Below are 21,038 nucleotides of genomic sequence, written 5' to 3'. Positions count from 1 at the left end.
CTCCGCTGTGCCCAGCCTTGGTGCAGCTTGCATTCTCTGTGATGGTGTGAGAGGAAGATGAAAGCAGCATTAACTTAACGCAGAGTCCAGGAAGGTCTACCTCACTAGCGCACGCCACTTATGTACAGTCATAAAAGCAAGTTCTAAATGTCCACTGGCTGGGCAATTAATTTGAAGGGAGATGATGATTCTGACATGCTGGCCTTTTAATAAACATTCATGAGATGAAAATAGGTTTCCTAACACAGCTCTATGAAACACTTGATCCACCTTTAAGCTGTCAAGAAAGTCAGGAAAACAAGACCTCAAATTAATTTCTCAATCACAAAACTGATATTTGGCTGACTGCCAAAATACATTTAAATCAGGTGAGGAATATTAGAAGAATCACAGAATCCCTACAGTCCAGAAGGAGGCCATTCGGCCCATCCAGTGTGCACCAACCACAATCCCACCCAGGCCCTATTCTCATAACCCCACATATTTAGCCTGCTAATCTCCTGACACTAGGGTCAATTTAGAATGGCCAATCAACCTAACTGGCACATCTTTGGACTGTGGGAGGAAACCGGAGCACCTGAAGGATACTCATGCAGTCACGGGGAGAATGTGCAAACTCCACACAGACAGTAACCCGAGGCTGGAATTGAACCCGGGTCCCTAGCACGGTGAGGCAATACTGATAGCCACTGCGCCACCATGCCGCCCAAAATCTGTTGAAAATCAGCTATTGAAATCAGCTTTGCGCCAGTAACATCGTGAGGGGCAAAAAATAGGGCACAAACCCAATTTTGCGCTTCTCGCCCTATCATACTGGCTCGCCTTGTGATCAACCAGTGGGGCGAGCCGGTAAGATTGCCCCCATAGTATCTGACCACACTCAGTGTATTCTACTAAGTGAGCCTTGCTTAATAATTTCACTGTCCTTTATATATTGAATTAGTTGTTCTGTCCACAAAGCTGCCTTGTCATGTGACATTTTTCATCTTTCAAAAGATTAAAGATATAACAGGGATCCTTCTTGATTCCTGTAAACAGACGAGTCTTGCACTTAACAATACTCATCAGAAAGCATTTTTCACATTTGTTCATATGGGACGTGATTCATATGAAACAATTCTATCACGTTATTTCAGCCAACTTATGCCAAACAGTTTATAAGCAATATTATCAGAACTCCAACGTGTGACCTAAAGCTCTGTGTACTTAGCAATTCAATACTGGACCATTGCTGGAAGGTAAAAATATATTCCACATGATAACTTCTTCAAATCTTCTTTATCAGCTAAAATTGTTGTCATCATTTCTTTTATTTTACAATAAAAACAGCGTATCTGCAGATAGTATTTCATAATGAAGTAGATCATTGGATAATGTATTTGAACTTCTGTTGTTTACACTAATTTGAAATGTAGTACTTACTACCTTATGTAGAGTAGGATGCAGAAAATGATGCCAGACATGCCATCCCCACATAGACCAGAATGAAACGGTTTCTTTTACCTAAAACAGATGGATAGTATTTATGAAACAGAAGAGACCATCCAGCTCATTATACCCATCCCAACTCTCAGAGAGAGAACTACATAATTATTCCTTTTCCCATAATGTAAATTTTATTTTTCCAACATACACCCAATTCTCATTTAAAATCCATTCTGGATTCTGCTTCTACAAGTGATTGCAGTGAGGTATTCCATATCCAAAAACTTACAGCACATAAAAATTCTCTTACTCTATCCCTTAACTCTATCCATGATAAATTGATGTCCTAATTGACATGTGGAAATAGTTTTTTCTGATTAATCAAATCACATCATGATTTTGAACTTTACTGTCAAATCTTTCCTCTTCTAAAGAAAACAGCTCCACAATCTCGTCTCTTCCATAATTTAAAGATTTTATCCTTGACAATATTTTATAATCACTACTGTAATACCTCTATGTATTAGACTTCCTTCCTAAAGTCAGTCATGTAATCTAATTACATTTGGAATCCGTTATTATGTTTAAGGTGCTTTATAAATACAGGTTTTGTTGTTGTACCCCCATCTACAAATGTTGGCACATTTGGCAGTTGTATTAGAAATGGATATTGAGGAATGCTTGCGTCAGAACATTATCACTGCACATTCTGAGCTAAATTCTGAAGGAAATCTACAAAAATTGTTCCTAAAATAGTTTGGATAACTTTTCCAATTTCTCACCCTTGGGATTGGCCCCATTAGATTGACTGACAGTCACTGGGTGGCTGGTTGCATTACTGATGGCGTTTGCTGCTATGCATCTGTACACATGTTGCTCCTCTTCAGTAACACAGTCTATCACAAGCACGGTCCCATCATACGTCTCGTTGAGAACTCCAGACAAAGACACCTTTTGCCAGTGAATAAAGTAATTTGTTCCATTGGAGACAGAGCAGCTCAAAGTGATGTTTGGTGAACACAAACAGTTACCAAGAATCACTGTGACAGGCTGGGAAACTGGTTCTAAAATAGACAGATAATAATTAACCACTTAGTCATTGCACTTTAGAGTAATTCATTTTAGATATGAGATATTTCTGAGTGATGAAATAAACCAGAATACAAATATTTCCATTTTGTTCTGTATTTCAGACAGGCTAATGTTAAAGCCTGAAGTTCCAGTAGAGGTCCTGATATTAACTCGTGTCTTGTGTTTGTGCTTCACAAATGCATTCAGTTTATGGATGATGTAAGATACAAAGGGACTCCACTGTTAGAAATTTCGTATGTAACAGGAATTCTTCTGCTGCTGAGAATGAAACAAATCAATCCAAATCAGTTTGTAAAAAATGCAGATGGCATGAAGTTTCAGCAATTGAATTCAAGTATTTTCTGAATGTCAACACTTCGTTTTTTGTACAAATTGTAATGCAGAACCCAGTTTGTCCAAAATCAGTGACAAGAAGTGTTGCCAGTTATTGAGACTATATTTGATTTGGGGTAATTGAAATGCTAAAGAAACATTTCCATTGAGGAACTTGCTTTATTCTTAGCCACTAAGCCAATAATGCCACCCTCAGGGACACTTCCTCTTAAACAGGAGTCTGAATTCTTTGGATGGTGGGGTCTTAGCCTGAAAATTCCAAATAACCTGCAGCTGATGTGGCTGCAGGATGGGTGGCTGGGAAACGGGTTGCTGTTACAGTGAAGGCGTTCGGCCCCTCAGGGCAAAGGTTGGGGTGCGGATACAGAGATCTGGAAGCGACTGGACCTTAGGATGATTGTGCTGACTTCAGAAGTTCCTGTGGAGAAACTTGGTTAGATCAGTTCAAAGTACAAGGAACAGTACAGCACAGGAACAGGCCCTTCAAGTACAGATGCCTCTCTAATCTAATATTTTCTTGCCTCTACGTGGCCCATATCCCTGCTTATTCATGTATCTATCCAGATGTCTCTTGGACATTGTTATAGAATCTGCTTCCACAACTTTCTCTGGCAGTGTGTTCTAGGCATTTACCACCTTCTGTGTAAAAAACATGCCCCGTATATCTCTTTTAAACTTTCCCCTCTCATCTTCAACCTCTGCCCCCGAGTAATTGACCCTTTGATCCTGGAAAAAAAGATTCTGACTATCCACTCTATCCAAGCCTGTCATAATCTTGTAAACCTCAATCAGGTTCCCCTTCATCCTCCGCGCTCCAACAAAAACAATCCAAGTCTGTTCAACCTTTCTTCATAGTCCATATCCTGCAAACCAGGCAAAGTCCTGGTAAATCTCTTCTGCACCCTTTCCAATGCATCAACATCCTTGTGGTAGTGTGGCGACCAAAATTGTACTCAGTACTCCAAATGCGGCCTAACCAAAGTCTTATACAGCTGTAACATGATTTTCCAATTCCTATACTCAACACTCCAACCAGTTCTCAGGCGCCCCCATACACAAACTGCCTGAAAAAATATCAGCGATTCTGAAATGTGCTGAAGAACCCTGTGGGCGGGGCTTAACGTGCCCAAAATGCTGCAGCTCCGATCGGAGCCTTCAACTGCACACGCGCAGCAAATACAAAATAGAAAAACGCTCCCCTGCCACATTGTTCCCAGGTCGGATAATGCCTCACCCTGGCGCCCACAGACATTGCCCCACCCACAACATAACTGGCCACCTTATCCGCCCCCCCCCCCGCTACCCAGACCGATCGCGGCCCCCTGCCCCCCCGCCCCCCACCAATCACACGCAGAGTGGCAACGGATCCCCCTCCCCCCCCCTATGGATCACACAGAGTGGCAGCAGTCTCCCCCAGCCCCAGCCCCTGCCCCCCACCAGAGAGCCATCTGACCCACTTCCCTCCCCCCCAGCAGAGAGTCATTTGATCCGCCTCCCTCCCACCACCCCCACCAGAGAGCCATCTGACCTGCTTCCCCCCCGCCCCCCCCCCAACCACCACCACTGATCTGAGTTAGAGAGCCGCTGGAAGCTCGGAACTTATCTCCTCAGAAGCTGGAGCGCCTGAATCGGACCTTTGCAGACTATGTCTGTTTCGTGCTGAATCTGGCGGCGAATGTGGTGGTAATGGGGGAAGTGCCAGTAATTTGGGGCATGCAGCCCATTAAGTCAATTTAAATGCTTGCAAATGATTTTAAATTGATGTTGCACCCATTTTGGGTGCGGTCCTGATGGCGGCTATTTTCAGCCCTTGGTAAAGGGGAAATTGGCACAGAGGCGGGGGCGGATCACGCTACTTGCCTCACGCCCGACATTACCAAGTTTTTGCCTCCAAAAACGGGCGCAACTTGATGGTAAAATCGAGCTCATAGGATGAGAACTGGAAAGATTCATTTGTTAATGGAGGCCAAATTTTGCAATGTACTGGTAAGCTCTGTGATTTGAGCAGTTTGGCTAAAATCAAGTGCAGTTTTGTTGTCCTGCACTTGGTTGAAGTCATGAGGTTACACTGAGGCTTCATTTGAAGCAATTTCTTAAAGCAAAATCGAGGTATTTTGGTTAAGATGCAAATGAGATCAAGCCTTAGAGGAGGTGCAATGCCTGCTCCAATCAGGTTGGATCATGTTGATCAAGCCCAAGACAAGAAGTGGTGAGCCTGTCTTGTCAGCTTGGATCAGAAATGTCTCACTTGTGGAGAATCTGAATTGGACTTTGTTTGGATTGAATTGGATTTCAACAAAAAAACATTGAGCAGTTTGAGCTGCAGCAATAATAATGTGGACACTTACCAAATACTTGCAAATTGAAAGTACTTTCATCATGTTTTTCCAGCTCTGTCCCATGGTAGTCAATGTGTATTTCATATTCTCCAGTGTCATTAACCTGGACATTATACAGCATCACACAATCTCTCTGGATTCCAACTCTGTGTTGGTACAGTGGGTGCACAAAGTGTAGATTCTCTGGATTATTTGATTTCCATGTTAAAATCTCAATGGTTCGTGGAAATCTTGGTCTAAATGTTACATTATACTGATCTTACCAGCCTTGATTCTGTATAGGGAACAGGACCTGTTCTCCTGCGTTGGTATTAGTGATGGTATCCGGTCTGGCGAGTAACGCTTCTCCACTCACTGCAAACAAATGGAATACTGGAAAATACAAGCATAAATCGTACATGTCAATTTTATTGTTGCTGATCAAAGCACAGTTATTTTGTTTTATTCTTCATGGGATGTGGGTGTTGCTGACTAGACTGGCAGTTTCTCTCCATTCCTAATTGCCCTTGGAAAGGTGGTAGTGAACTGCCTTCTTGAACCGTTGCAGTTCATGTGGTGTAGGTACACCCACAATGCTATTAGAGACCTCTGGATCACATGTAGGCTAAAATGGGTGAGGAAGGCAGATTTCCTTCTCCAAAGGACATTAATGAACCATATGGGATGGAAAGAAGGCGACTGATGAAGCAGCTGAAGATGACTGTGTCTTGGACACTTCTCTAAACAACTCCTGCAGTTATGTCCTTGAGCCGAGATGATTGAATTTCAACAACCACAACCATCTTCCTTTGTGCCAGGAATGATTCCAACCAGCTGAGTTTTTCCCCCTCATTCCCACTGACTCCAGTTTTGATAAGGCTTCTTGATGCCGTACCCAGTCAAATGCTGCCTTGATGACAAGAGCAGTCACTCTCATATGGAGTGAAGCAAATTGGCTGAAGACTGGTCAAACGTGGGCAACTTTCCACATTGTTGGCGAGATGTCTATGTTCCAGCTGTACTGGAACAGCTTGACTAGGGGTGTGACAAGTTCTGGAGCACAAGCCTTCAGCACTATTGCTGGAATATTTTCAGGGTTCATAGCCTTTACAGTATTCCGTGCTTTCAGCCATATCTTACTATTACATGGAGTGAAGCAAATTGGCTGAAGACTGGCATCTGTGATGCTGGGGACCTCTGGAGGAGGCTGAGATGTATCATCCACTCAGCATTTCTGGCTGAATATGATTGAAATGCTTCAGACTCATCTTTTGCAGGTCTGGGCTTCCCCCATCATAGTCATAGAATCATAAGAATTTTAAAGCACAGATTGAGGCCCTTCAGCCCATTGTGTTTGCATGAACCATCAAGCACCTATCTATTCTAATCCCATTTTCCAACATTTGGTCCATAGACTTGTATGCTATGGCATATCAAGTGCTCATCTAAATGTTTCTTAAATGTTCTGAGGGTTCCCACCTCTAATACCCTTTCATGCCGTGAGTTCCAGATCCCCACCAACCTCTGCGTGAAAAAGCTTTTCCCCAATCCCCTCGAAATCTCCTGCCCCTTAACCTAAATCCATGCTCCTTGGTTATTGACCCCTCTATAAGGGAAAAGCTTTCTTTCGATCTATCCTGTCTATGTCCATCATAATTTTGTGCCCCGCAATCTGTTCCCCCCTCAGCTTTCTCTGCTTCAAGAATAACCCCAGCCCATCTTCATAACTGAAATGCTCCAGCCCAGGCAACATCCTGGTGAATCATTCTGCACCCTTTCTAGTGCAATCACATCCTTCCTTTGTGTGATAAACAGAACCACACACAGTACTCTAGCTGCGGGCAAACGTGCATTTTATATCGCTCAATCATAACTTCCCTGCTCTTATATGCTACGCCTCAACTAATAACGGCAAGTATCCCATATGCCTTATTAACCAACTTATCTACCTATCCCAAGATGTCCTTTGGACATGCATTCCAAGGTTGCTCTAGTGCTCTGCAATTCCTAGTGTCCCACTGTTCATTGTGTATTCTCTTGCCTTGTTAGTTGCCCCAAAATGTATCATTTCACAATTTCAGAGTTAGGTTTCAGGGTTAAATTCCATTTGCCACATTGAGGTTGGTTATTTGTGTAGCCTCCTCCTCCAGAGAATTGTTTGATAGTCCAACATCATTCACAGCTGGATATGGCAGGACTACAACGTTTATGGGCCGGGAGGCATAAGCGAAGGCTGTGTAGCCACGGTCACCACGTGTCTCCGGCTGCTGGATTACTGGCATCGTCACCTCCACACCAGAAATTGGAAATTGGCGTGGAGATGATTTAAATATGGTAATCTTCATTAACATCTGATTAGCGGGCCTGTGACTGAAGTCTCCGGGTCCTCCAGCCTCTTTCTCCCACCCCCCTCGGTGGAATGTATCACTCCATTGGGGTTTACAACAGCTGTGGCAATGCCCAGGGGGGCACTTTGGCACTGCCCACCAAGCTTTGGGCAGTGCCAAGGGGACAGAGCCAGAGTCTACAGGGGGTGACGAGGTCGGTGGGGTGTCCCGCTGCCACTCTGCACTTTGAACTAGCGACAGAAGGAGCGAAGGGTTGATTGGGGTTGGCCATTGGGGTGGGGGTGTGGGTCGTTGGGGAGTTCAAGACTGTCGCTGATGGTGGAGGAGGAGATCGGGGCTTTGCGATGGCGGGGGTGGGGGGTGGGCGGGGGTGGTCAGGACTGACCCAGACACATCCAGGAGGGCAGCAATGGTGGGGGAGGAGGGGGTACTTGCAGAGCCCAGCAATACAGGGTCACAGGGCTGGCCAGCGATTGGGAGGCCAGCAGTGCGGGCTACTGCACATGCACCAACCTCTGTGTTGACAGAACAGCATATGTGCAGTAGCCCACTTAGCGCTCTGCTGCCGGCCTGTCCAGTGGGAATAGGCCCCATCCCTAGCTTTTCTTCACGATTGACTTGAGGGCTCTTTGTGATGCATAGAACAAAGAACAAAGAACAATACAGCACAGGAACAGGCCCTTCGGCCCTCCAAGCCCGCGCCGCTCCCCGGTCCAGGATTGAATCCTGAATCCAGGATCCCCGCCCAATTTTCCAGCCTATCTACATACCAGTATCCTATCCACCGAGCTGTCCCTCACAGCTACGATGCTTTGTTCATTACAACCTATTAACTTACCCCCACCCCCCCCATTCCAGACCATGTGATCTCCAGGGAGAGGCGAAAACCCAGAGTGAAAAACCCCAGGGCCAATATGGGGAAAAAAAATCTGGGAAATTCCTCTCCGACCCCCTGAGGCGATCGAAACGAGTCCAGGAGATCACAATGGCCCCGATCGGAAAATGCTTCCCAACCCTAGTCATTTCCACTTCCACGAACACCATATAAATTCCCTGCCCCCGAGACAGGTTCCCAACTATCCGCAGTCTCACTCTGTACTGGCACCAGCAAGATGATCATAGAATGAAGCCTTGAAACGAGAAACCAGGAACAATTAGCCCGCGCCGCTCCCTGGTCCAAACTAGACCACTCTTTTGTATCCCTCCATTCCCACTCCGTTCATATAGCTGTCTAGATAAGTCTTAAACGTTCCCAGTGTGTCCGCCTCCACCACCTTGCCCGGCAACACATTCCAGGCCCCCACGACCCTCTGTGTAAAATATGTCCTTCTGATATCTGTGTTAAACCTCCCCCCCTTCACCTTGAACCTATGACCCCTCGTGAACGTCACCACCGACCCGGGGAAAAGCTTCCCACCGTTCACCCTATCTATGCCTTTCATAATTTTATACACCTCTATTAAGTCTCCCCTCATCCTCCGTCTTTCCAAGGAGAACAACCCCAGTTTCCCCAATCTCTCCTCATAACCAAGCCCCTCCATACCAGGCAACATCCTGGTAAACCTCCTCTGTACTCTCTCCAAAGCCTCCACGTCCTTCTGGTAGTGTGGCGACCAGAACTGGACGCAGTATTCCAAATGCGGCCGAACCAACGTTCTATACATCTGCAACATCAGACCCCAACTTTTATACTCTATGCCCCGTCCTATAAAGGCAAGCATGCCATATGCCTTCTTCACCACCTTCTCCACCTGTGACGTCACCTTCAAAGATCTGTGGACTTGCACACCCAGGTCCCTCTGCGTCTCTACACCCTTTATGGTTCTTCCATTTATCGTGTAGCTCCTCCCTACATTATTCCCACCAAAATGCATCACTTCGCATTTATCAGGATTGAACTCCATCTGCCATTTCCTTGCCCAAATTTCCAGCCTATCTATATCCTTCTGTAGCCTCTGACAATGTTCCTCACTATCTGCAAGTCCTGCCAGTTTTGTGTCGTCCGCAAACTTACTGATCACCCCAGTTACTCCTTCTTCCAGATCATTTATATAAATCACAAACAGCAGAGGTCCCAATACAGAGCCCTGTGGTACACCACTAGTCACAGGCCTCCAGCCGGAAAAAGACCCTTCCACTACCACCCTCTGTCTTCTATGACCAAGCCAGTTCTCCACCCATCTAGCCACCTCCCCCTTTATCCCATGAGATCCAACCTTTTTCACTAGCCTACCGTGAGGGACTTTGTCAAATGCTTTACTAAAGTCCATATAGACAACATCCACGGCCCTTCCTTCGTCAACCATTTTGGTCACTTCTTCAAAAAACACCACCAGGTTAGTGAGGCATGACCTCCCTCTCACAAAACCATGTTGACTATCGTTAATGAGTTTATTCCTTTCTAAATGCGCATACATCCTATCTTTAAGAATCTTCTCCAACAACTTCCCCACCACGGACCATAGAGTGGGGAACATTCATTTTGAGAATCCTCCTAAAAAAGCAGCGGGATTTCCTCCAGTTTTTATGTGAATTCGGCACTTTGAATTTGTTTGGGAGAATTCAATCCTTGATCTGAACTGTTGGCTCTGGAATTGCTTAGCTCTGTCTATTACTTGCTGCTTACGCTGTTTGGTTTGCTAGTAGTGTGTTGTAGCTGCTTCAGGTTAACACTTCATTTTTAGGTATGCCTGGTATTGCACCTTGCATGCCCTCTTGCACCCTTCATTGAATCAGGCTTGATCACCTAACTTGGTACTAATGGGAGAGTAGGGATATTCCAGGCAACGAGGTTACAGATGTTGGTTGAGTACAATACTGCTGCAGCTGGTGGCCCACAGTGCTTCGTGGTTGTCCAGTATTGAGTTGCTAGATCTGTTAGAATCTATCAATTCAGCATGGTGGTAGTGCCAATCAACACAATTGAGGGTATTCTCAATGTGAAGACAGGACTTTGTCTCCACAAGGACTGTGCGGTGGTCACACCTGCCGATACTATCATGATGTTGGGATGCCGGTGTTGGACTGGGGTAAACACAGTAAGAAGTTTAACAACACCAGGTTAAAGTCCAACAGGTTTATTTGGTAGCAAAAGCCACACAAGCTTTCGGAGCTGCAAGCCCCTTCTTCAGGTGAGTGGGAATTCTGTTCACAAACAGAGCATATAAAGACACAAACTCAATTTACATGAAAAATGGTTGGAATGCGAATACTTACAACTAATCAAGTCTTTAAGAAACAAAACAATGCGAGTGGAGAGAGCATCAAGACAGGCTAAAAAGATGTGTATTGTCCCCAGACAAGACAGCCAGTGAAACTCTGTGGGGGTTACAAATAGGGTGCCATGAACCCAATATCCCGGTTGAGGCCGTCCTCGTGTGTGCGGAACTTGGCTATCAGTTTCTGCTCAGTGACTCTGCGCCGTTGTGTGTCGCGAAGGCCGCCTTGGAGAACGCTTACCCGAATATCAGAGGCCGAATGCCCGTGACCGCTGAAGTGCTCCCCAACAGGAAGAGAACAGTCTTGCCTGGTGATTGTCGAGCGGTGTTCATTCATCCATTGTCGCAGCATCTGCTGATGTCTCAGCCAGATGTCTCGGCACTCTACACCAGCATCCCCCATGACGATGGCATTGCTGCAACAGCCTCAGTGCTCAGCGCCAACAACTGCCAGTTTCCAGATGCAATTTTATATCACATCCGCTTCATCCTGGACCACAATATCTTCACCTTCAACAACCAGTTCTTCATCCAGACACACGGAAAAGCCATGGGGACCAAATTTGCACCTCAATATGCCAACATCTTCATGCACAGGTTCGAACAAGACTTCTTCACCGCACGGGACCTTCAACCGTGCTATACACTAGATACATCGATGACATTTTCTTCCTTTGGACTCATGGTGAACAATCACTGAAACAACTATATGATGACATCAACAAGTTCCATCCCACCATCAGACTCACCATGGACTACTCTCCGGAATCGGTTGCATTCTTGGACACACGCATCTCCATTAAGGACGGTCACCTCAGCACCTCACTGTACCGCAAGCCCACGGATAACCTCATGATGCTCCACTTCTCCAGCTTCCACCCTAAACACGTTAAAGAAGCCATCCCCTACGGACAAGCCCTCCGTATACACAGTATCTGCTCGGATGAGGAGGATCGCAACAGACACCTCCAGACGCTGAAAGATGCCCTCATAAGAACAGGATATAGCGCTCGACTCATTGATCAACAGTTGCAATGTGCCACAGCGAAAAACCGCACCGACCTCCTCAGAAGACAAACACGGGGCACAGTGGACAGAGTACCCTTCGTTGTCCAGTACTTCCCCGGAGCGGAGAAGCTATGGCATCTCCTCTGGAGCCTTCAACATGTCATTGATGAAGACGAACATCTCGCCAAGGCCATCCCCACACCCCCACTTCTTGCCTTCAAACAACCGCACAACCTCAAACAGACAATTGTCCGCAGCAAACTACCCAGCCTTCAGGAGAACAGTGACCATGACACCACACAACCCTGCCACAGCAACCACTGCAAGACGTGCCGGATCATCGACACAGATGCCATCATCTCACGTGAGAACACCATCCACCAGGTACACGGTACAAACTCTTGCAACTCGACCAACGTTGTCTACCTGATACGCTGCAAGAAAGGATGTCCCGAGGCATGGTACATTGGGGAAACTATGCAGACGCTGCGACAACGGATGAATGAACACCGCTCGACAATCACCAGGCAAGACTGTTCTCTTCCTGTTGGGGAGCACTTCAGCGGTCACGGGCATTCGGCCTCTGATATTCGGGTAAGCGTTCTCCAAGGCGGCCTTCGCGACACACAACGGCGCAGAGTCACTGAGCAGAAACTGATAGCTAAGTTTCGCACACACGAGGACGGCCTCAACCGGGATATTGGGTTCATGGCACACTATTTGTAACCCCCACAGAGTTTCACTGGCTGTCTTGTCTGGGGACAATACACATCTTTTTAGCCTGTCTTGATGCTCTCTCCACTCACATTGTTTTGTTTCTTAAAGACTTGATTAGTTGTAAGTATTCGCATTCCAACCATTATTCATGTAAATTGAGTTTGTGACTTTATATTCTCTGTTTGTGAACAGAATTCCCACTCACCTGAAGAAGGGGCTTGCAGCTCCGAAAGCTTGTGTGGCTTTTGCTACCAAATAAACCTGTTGGACTTTAACCTGGTGTTGTTAAACCTCTTACGATACTATCATGGACAGATGAATTTAATGCAGGCAGGTTGATGAGGATGAGAACAAGTAGGATTTTCCCTCCCTATGGTTCCTTCACTAATTGCTGCAAATCCAGTCTCGCAGCTGTGTCCTCCAGGACTCAGCTAGCTCGGTCAGTAGTGGTGCTACCAAGCCACTGTTGCAAGGGAAAATCACCCAAAAACAAGAACAAATCACAAATGAAACTTAAAACATTAAAACAAAAGGTGATTAGAGGGGTCAATAACACAGCCCATTCCCTGCAGTGCTCAATGAGCATGGAAGGCCTCGCTGGTGCCTGTGGACATCGCATGCTCCCTCTCCAGGAACACCTGGCCATGAATATAGCACAGTAAGAAGTCTCACAACACCAGGTTAAAGTCCAACAGGTTTATTTGGTAGCAAATACCATAAGCTTTCGGAGCACAGCTCCTTCGTCAGATGGAGTGGATATCTGTTCGCCAACAGTGCACAGACACTGAGACAGACACTTTGTACAAACCCCAGGAGGCCAACAGCGAACACAATGAGACAGCTAATGAACCGGAACAGCAGACAGAGAGACCCGCAGTGCAACCGAAGAGGAAAGAGTCAAATTGGATTCCTCCGGAAGGCCGCTGCCCTCGACTTGACATGTATGCCCAAGCCATCAAGAGGTGCGTCAACACCAAATTCATCAGCCGCACTCACAAGACAGCACCGAACATCACCCAAGCACAACGCAATGCCATCCACGCTCTCAAGACCAACCGCAACATTGTCAACAAACCAGCAGACAAGGGAGGGGCCATCGTCATACTGAACAGAACGGATTACTGCAAAGAAGTGTACCGACAACTGAACAACGAGGAACACTACAGACAGTTACCCACAGATCCGACCAAAGAACACACCCGTCAACTCAACACTCTGATCAAAACCTTTGATCCGGACCTTCAGAGCACCCTCCGTGCTCTCATCCCACGTACTCCACGCATTGGAGATCTCTACTGCCTCCCAAAAATACACAAGGCAAACACACCCGGCCGTCCCATCGTTTCAGGAAATGGAACCCTGTGCGAGAACCTCTCCGGCTATGTCGAGGGCATCTTGAAACCCATTGTACAAAGAACCCTCAGCTTTTGTCACAACACTACGGACTTCCTACAGAAACTCAACACACATGGAGCAGTTGAACCAGGAGCACTCCTCGTCACAATGGATGTCTCGGCACTCTACACCAGCATCCCCCACGATGATGGCATTGCTGCAACGGCCTCAGTACTCAATGCCGTCAACTGCCAGTTTCCAGATGCAATTTTACAACTCATCCGCTTCATCCTGGATCACAATATCTTCACCTTCAACAACCAGTTCTTCATCCAGACACATGGAACAGCCATGGGGACCAAATTCGCACCTCAATATGCCAACATCTTCATGCACAGGTTCGAACAAGACTTCTTCACCGCACAGGACCTTCAACCGATGCTATACACTAGATACATCGATGACATTTTCTTCCTTGGGAGTCATGGTGAGCAATCACTGAAACAACTATATGATGACATCAACAAGATCCATCCCACCATCAGACTCACCATGGACTACTCTCCGGAATCGGTTGCATTCTTGGACACACGCATCTCCATTAAGGACGGTCACCTCAGCACCTCACTGTACCGCAAGCCCACGGATAACCTCATGATGTTCCACTTCTCCAGCTTCCACCCTAAACATGTAAAAGAAGCCATCCCCTACGGACAAGCCCTCCGAATACACAGGATCTGCTCGGATGAGGAGAATTGCAACAGACACCTCCAGACGCTGAAAGATGCCCTCATAAGAACAGGATATGGCGCTCGACTCATCGATCAACAGTTCCGATGCGCCACAGCGAAAAACCGCACCGACCTCCTCAGAAGACAAACACGGGACAGGGTGGACAGAGTACCCTTCGTCGTCCAGTACTTCCCTGGAGCGGAGAAGCTACGGCATCTCCTCCGGAGCCTTCAACATGTCATTGATGAAGACGAACATCTCGCCAAGGCCATCCCCACACCCCCACTTCTTGCCTTCAAACAACCACGCAACCTCAAACAGACCATTGTCCGCAGCAAACTACCCAGCCTTCAGGAGAACAGTGACCACGACACCACACAACCCTGCCACAGCAACCTCTGCAAGACGTGCCGGATCATCGACACGGATGCCATCATCTCACGTGAGAACACCATCTACCAGGTACACGGTACCTACTCTTGCAACTCGGCCAACATTGTCTACCTGATACGCTGCAGGAAAGGATGTCCCGAGGCATGGTACATTGGGGAAACCATGCAGACGCTACGACAACGGATGAATGAACACCGCTCGACAATCACCAGGCAAGACTGTTCTCTTCCTGTGGGGGAGCACTTCTGCAGTCACGGGCATTCAGCCTTGGATCTTCAGGTGAGCGTTCTCCAAGGCGGCCTTCACAATACACGACAGCGCAGGGTCGCTGAGCAGAAACTGATAGCCAAGTTCCGCACACATGAGGACGGCCGAAACCGGGATGTTGGATTTATGTCACATTATCAGTAACCCCCACAGCTTTCCCCCTGATCTTGCAGAATCTCACTAGCTGTTCTGTCTGGAGTCAATACACATCTCTTTAACCTGTGTTGAATGCTCTCTCCACCCACATTGTCTGTACCTTTAAGACCTGGCTGGCTGTAGAGATTTGCATTCTAATTAGTATTCTGTAACTTGATTTCTGTGTCTGTGCACTGTTGGAGAACAGATATCCACTCCATCTGACGAAGGAGCTGTGCTCCGAAAGCTTATGGTATTTGCTACCAAATAAACCTGTTGGACTTTAACCTGGTGTTGTGAGACTTCTTACTGTGCTTACCCCAGTCCAACGCCGGCATCTCCACATCATGAATATAGCTGCAGTAGAGAGGCAAACAGTCAGGTTGGATGACCCCCTCAATCGCCCAGTGCCTGGACCTGTTTATGGCAAGTTTGGCCAGGTATCGGTTCATGAGGAGGTCCTCCTCCTTCCCTGCCCCTCTCCACACCAGCTGCCTGTAGATCAGAAGCGTGAGCCTGAAATACAAACAATAGTAAGAAACCTTTCTTTAAAATAACTGAAATGGAAGTGCAGCCTAAAAACCCCGATATGCATGGTCCGCGGATTCCGCAAGACCACAAAAGGGCCAGGCTATTTGGGAGTCCATGAATCGGTGCAATTGATGATTGTATGGGACTGCTGCATGCAACACCCTCCACCCAGGTTCCCAATGTTAAGGGGTGGACTGCTCCATAGAGGGAATTAAGTCTTGTGGCCAATGTTAAAATCCATCCGAGCAGGGTTGCGCTCAGACAGGAGTCCACCTCACAGCTGTGCCTCCTTGCACCACGAGTGACGTTAGAACTGAGCATGACCATTTTCAGGACATGGATGGCATCAGTCGTGAGCTAAATGCTCACCATCACATGACGAGCCAACTCATGGGGCATCATTTAGCCCATTCTTCTTCCACCCATCATGTCCCTGACACTGGTCACCCTGGCTGCACAGCCCACCCCTTCGCCAGCCATCTGAAATGGTATTTGTGGAGGAGCCGATTCCTGAGCAGCGCCTCCCTTACGACAGCCACTACTCCAGATTGGGGAAAGCTGTGGTGCGGGGCAACCATGTCCCAGACCTTAAGCATGTCCTGGTAAAATGCAGGCAACACCTACAAGGAGTTTCAACAACCCCTCAGGTCTATTAACAGGAGCTGCACGTCATAATTCAGGCCATGCTCCTGGAGGAAGAAATGCGCCACAGGGCACCTTTTCTCCTCTCAGCTTACTCCCATTTATCATGTAACCGTTTGCCTTGTGTGACCTCCTGAAACGCATCACCTCAATCTTCACCAGGTTAAATTCCTTTTGCCACTTTTCTGCCCACCTGACCAATCCATTACTATCTTCTTGCAATCAGCAATTATCCTCTTCACTATCCACCTCATGGCCAATTTTTGGTCTGCAAACTTCTTCATCATTCCCCTATATTTATGTCCAAATAATTAATACCACATAAAGCAGGGGACCTAGTACTGAGCCCTGTGGAACCCCAGTGGAAACAGCCTTCCAGTTGTAAAAACATCGATCAACAATTACCCTTTGCTTACTGCCACTGAGCTAATTTTGTGTCCAGCTTGCTACAATCCCCTGGGTCCCAAAGGCTTTTATTTTTCTCGCCAGTGTGCCAATTGGGAGCTTGTCAAAAGCCTTACTAAAATCCATGTGGATCACATCAACCGTCCAACCATTATCAATGCTCCTTGTTACTTCCTCAAAAAATTCAAATTAGTCAGACACAACCTTCCCTTAACAAATCAATGCTGACTGTCTTTACTTAACCTCTGCCTTTCGAGCTAAGTTATTCCTGTCCATTAGAATTGATTCTAATGATTTTTCTATGATGAGGTCAGTGACTGGTCTGTAATTATTCAGTCCATATCATGCTCCCTTTTCTAAGAAAAGGCTCATCATTAGCAGACCTCCAACACCACAGCTATATCCAAGGGGATTGGAAAATAACAATAACCCCCTTCAATTTTCTCTCCAGCTTATTTTAACAGCCTGTGGTGCATTTCACCCATTGACTCAGAATTCCTACAGGGCAGAAAGAGGCCATTCAGCCCAGCGAGTCGACACCAACTCTCCAACACAGCATCTCCCTGGTGATAATTCCTTTCTCCTTATGTTTATCACATCCAATACTTCGTACTCTTCCTCCTTACCTCTTTTGTGAAGATGATATAAAGTACTCAGCAAGAACTATACGCACATCCTCTGCCTCCACACAAACCTTTTGGTCTTTATGGGCTCTGTTTTTTTAAATTCATTCGTGGGACACGGACATCGCTGACTGGCCAACATTTATTTGGTAGCAAAAGCCACACTAGCTTTCGGAGCGCTGCTCCTTCGTCAGGTAAGTGGGAGTTCTGTTTGTGAACTTGTTGGACTTTAACCTGGTGTTGTGAGACCTCTTACAGTAACTGAGTTATGCAGAGTACAGTAAGAAGTTTAACAACACCAGGTTAAAGTCCAACAGGTTTATTTGGTAGCAAAAGCCACACAAGCTTTCGAAGCTCTAAGCCCCTTCTTCAGGTGAGTGGGAATTCTGTTCACAAACAGAGTTTATAAAGACACAGACTCAATTTACATGAATAATGGTTGGAATGCGAATACTTACAACTAATCAAGTCTTTAAGAAACAAAACAATGGGCCTTCGCGACACACGACAGCGCAGAGTCGCTGAGCAGAAACTGATAGCCAAGTTCCGCACACACGCGGACGGCCTCAACCGGGATATTGGGTTCATGTCACACTATTTGTAACGCCCACAGTTGCGTGGACCTGCAGAGTTTCACTGGCTGTCTTGTCTGGAGACAATACACATCTTTTTAGCCTGTCTTGATGCTCTCTCCACTCCCATTGTTTTGTTTCTTAAAGACTTGATTAGTTGTAAGTATTCGCATTCCAACCATTATTCATGTAAATTGAGTCTGTGTCTTTATAAACTCTGTTTGTGAACAGAATTCCCACTCACCTGAAGAAGGGGCTTAGAGCTTCGAAAGCTTGTGTGGCTTTTGCTACCAAATAAACCTGTTGGACTTTAACCTGGTGTTGTTAAACTTCTTACTGTACTCTGCATAACTCAGTTACTGTAAGAGGTCTCACAACACCAGGTTAAAGTCCAACAAGTTCACAAACAGAACTCCCACTTACCTGACGAAGGAGCAGCGCTCCGAAAGCTAGTGTGGCTTTTGCTACCAAATAAACCTGTTGGACTTTAACCTGGTGTTGTTAAACTTCTTACTGTGTTTACCCCAGTCCAACGCCGGCATCTCCACATCACAACATTTATTGCCCATCCCTAGTTGCCTTTGAGAAGGTGGTGGTGATCTGCTCTCTTGAAATGCTGCAGTCCACTTGCTGTGGGTTGACCCACAATAATTTCTTTAGTTATCCTCTCACTCTCGAGGTATTGATAAAAACCTCCTCAGGTTCACCCTGATCTTTTTTTCCCAATTTCATTTCATACATGCGGGGTCAAAATTCTGCAATTCTCTCCCTTTCCGCACTGTGGCGCAGCCACACTTCAGGAACTGCCGCGGTTCCAGTTTCAGAAAGCTCACCACCTTCTCAAAGGCAATAAACGCCGACCACACCCTGCAATAGACTTTTAAACAAAAATCTCTCTCGTTGTTTTCCTAATTTATTTTACCTCTACTCGTTCTAGCCTCCTCTGGGCAGCTCAACATCGCAGAACTCCTGCAAGTTTTTGTGAATAAACGAACCAATATGTTTTGAGGGGAAAAATATTCAATGTGGTCTGCAGCTTTATGGTGAAGAAATAATTAACTGCCCTTGCCATTTAGGTGGCAGTTGTAACTTTTGAGTAGTTCCGTTTCCCTTAAAGCCCCACATGGCACCGTTTCAAATTTAACATAGAGAAGCGGGGATTGGTTAAAATATTTTGAAATGAATTGCCTTTTTGAAATGTTGATAGTGGAATCAGTGTTCATGTTTCACTGAAATCTCTTGTTTATTGTTGGGGTTAACCGATGCTATTGATGGATTATTGATACATTGTTACCAATGTGTTTAAACTTGTGAACATTAAAATACTTTCCAATGATTTCATTCACGAATTAATGGCTGTCAGCGCTGAACCCGTCTTTGTAAACTTGCAGCTTGCTTGGTTTTCGCTGATGTTCAAGTGCGAAACTTGCATTAAAATTCTAGTAGTTTCAGAACCCAGCAAAGAAAATTCACCCGAGTCACAGAGAGAACAGAATGTACAAACTAATCCATTTCCTCAAGCAAATGAGCGAGCGAATTGGCTGGATCCATCACTTAGAAAACTCCGAATTGCTCAATCCAACCTCCTAAATATAGCGGACACTGATAGATTTTATTATCAGCTAATTTTCAAAGTAACTTCCAGATTTAAACATTATGAAAATATTTCTCCCTCTAAACCTACCATGTGGAGAACATTAAGTTTAAGATGCAGAATGTTTTCAAATGCTTATCCATCGTCTGAACCATTATTAAATCAAAAGGAGAGAAAAGAAATGTTCATTTTTGTCCTTCACTGGAGAGATACATTTCCTGTGCTGATGGTTAAGACAAAACATATGCAGAATTTCAAAGAAGATTTTTCTAAACCTCTCAATATCCCTTTCCCAACCACAATAAAACTTTAACGTGGAAACTCCCCTGAACCTTTTCCTGAAATTCTCTCTTCCCAACAGTGGAAACTTTGAGCAATCAGTGAGTAGCAGCGACTGAGCAATGTCTCAGTGACAGTCAGGCTGAATTCAGGCACATTCATTACAGTCTGTTCAAACTCACCAGCTCGTGTTTGAGGGGATTGGTTCCCTCCTGTCCAGGAGTTGCTTCCCAATCTCCACACACTCACATACTTTCCCTTATTCACACCAAGCTGAACTTTTCAATTCAAATGTTGACACATTTCTCACACTTACCTACTTATCCGGTTACTGAAGTTTCCGGGTCCTCACCTCAATGAACCGACTTTGTGCTGCTCAAAACTCATTGAACCCCAAAATGGATGGATTTTGTCGAAGTGTTTTGAAATGACTTTGTCTGTTTTGATGTGGGAAGAGGAATTCATGTTTTACTGAAATCTATTGTTTGGTGTTTGTTTCATGACATCGTGATCGTGTGGATGAGTTTTAACAAATCAATATAAATGCTGTTCAAATAATTCTATATATCAAAGATTTCATTCAGGTTTAACACTGCCACCATTCAACATTTCTTTACAAAATAAGGAACCACAGCTGATTTTCTGGCAGTTTAGAAATGACCAAGAACTGGGAACGTCACTTCCCATTCGGAGGCAGGACTGCGGTACAAGGTTCAGACACTCAGCCGCTTTGTAGAAGTCTAGCCCTGAGTCTGCGCAGGATTCACCACATTGTAGTTTACTCCCAATGTAAGACAGCACCGAGAGACTGGTATTTCTTCTTAAATAGTCCTATTTTTAAACAGCAACACTCAAACAAATTATAAACCTCTATCTTCAAAATAACAACAAAAGCTTCTACCTTGGCTGGCAATAGGAATCTCGCCTTAAATTGATTATAAAATAGGAGAAATTCAAAATTCCGCCCCGCCCGTATCTCTCGACTGCCCTCGCAAACTACCCCTCACCAATCTACAGCCCCGCCCACCGTCCCCGGGAATAATAACACACGAAACGCTGATTTTTCTGCTC

The 21,038-nt window shown here is 45.8% G+C and overlaps 1 protein-coding gene across 1 annotated transcript; it reads right to left on the bottom strand.

Annotated features, from left to right (window-relative positions):
- Positions 1–1,426: 1,426 nt before the first annotated feature.
- Positions 1,427–20,645, bottom strand: LOC144491823 (hepatic and glial cell adhesion molecule-like). The gene is made up of 4 exons (XM_078210118.1): positions 20,284–20,645; positions 5,199–5,561; positions 2,208–2,489; positions 1,427–1,503 (listed from the first exon to the last, which is right to left on the bottom strand). Exons 2-4 carry the CDS (start codon positions 5,308–5,310, stop codon positions 1,427–1,429), a joined length of 471 nt encoding a protein of 156 aa, XP_078066244.1. The 5' UTR covers positions 5,311–5,561; positions 20,284–20,645.
- Between the last annotated feature and the right edge of the window lie 393 nt (positions 20,646–21,038).

This window comes from Mustelus asterias, chromosome 3 (genome assembly GCF_964213995.1).
Source record: "Mustelus asterias chromosome 3, sMusAst1.hap1.1, whole genome shotgun sequence".
Taxonomy (NCBI): domain Eukaryota; kingdom Metazoa; phylum Chordata; class Chondrichthyes; order Carcharhiniformes; family Triakidae; genus Mustelus; species Mustelus asterias.
The sequence above is the reverse complement of the archived record's forward strand: the minus strand, read 5'-3'. Positions and strand labels throughout refer to the sequence as shown.

Excerpts from the sequence above, each read along its gene's own strand:
- LOC144491823 (XM_078210118.1), bottom strand. The coding sequence starts at position 5,310 with ATGCTGTATAATGTCCAGGTTAATGACACTGGAGAATATGAAATACAC. Across the intron at positions 2,490-5,198 it reads TTTCAATTTGCAAGTATTTG|AACCAGTTTCCCAGCCTGTC; the intron begins GTAAGTGTCCAC and ends TGTCTATTTTAG. Across the intron at positions 1,504-2,207 it reads TAATGGGGCCAATCCCAAGG|GTAAAAGAAACCGTTTCATT; the intron begins GTGAGAAATTGG and ends CATCTGTTTTAG.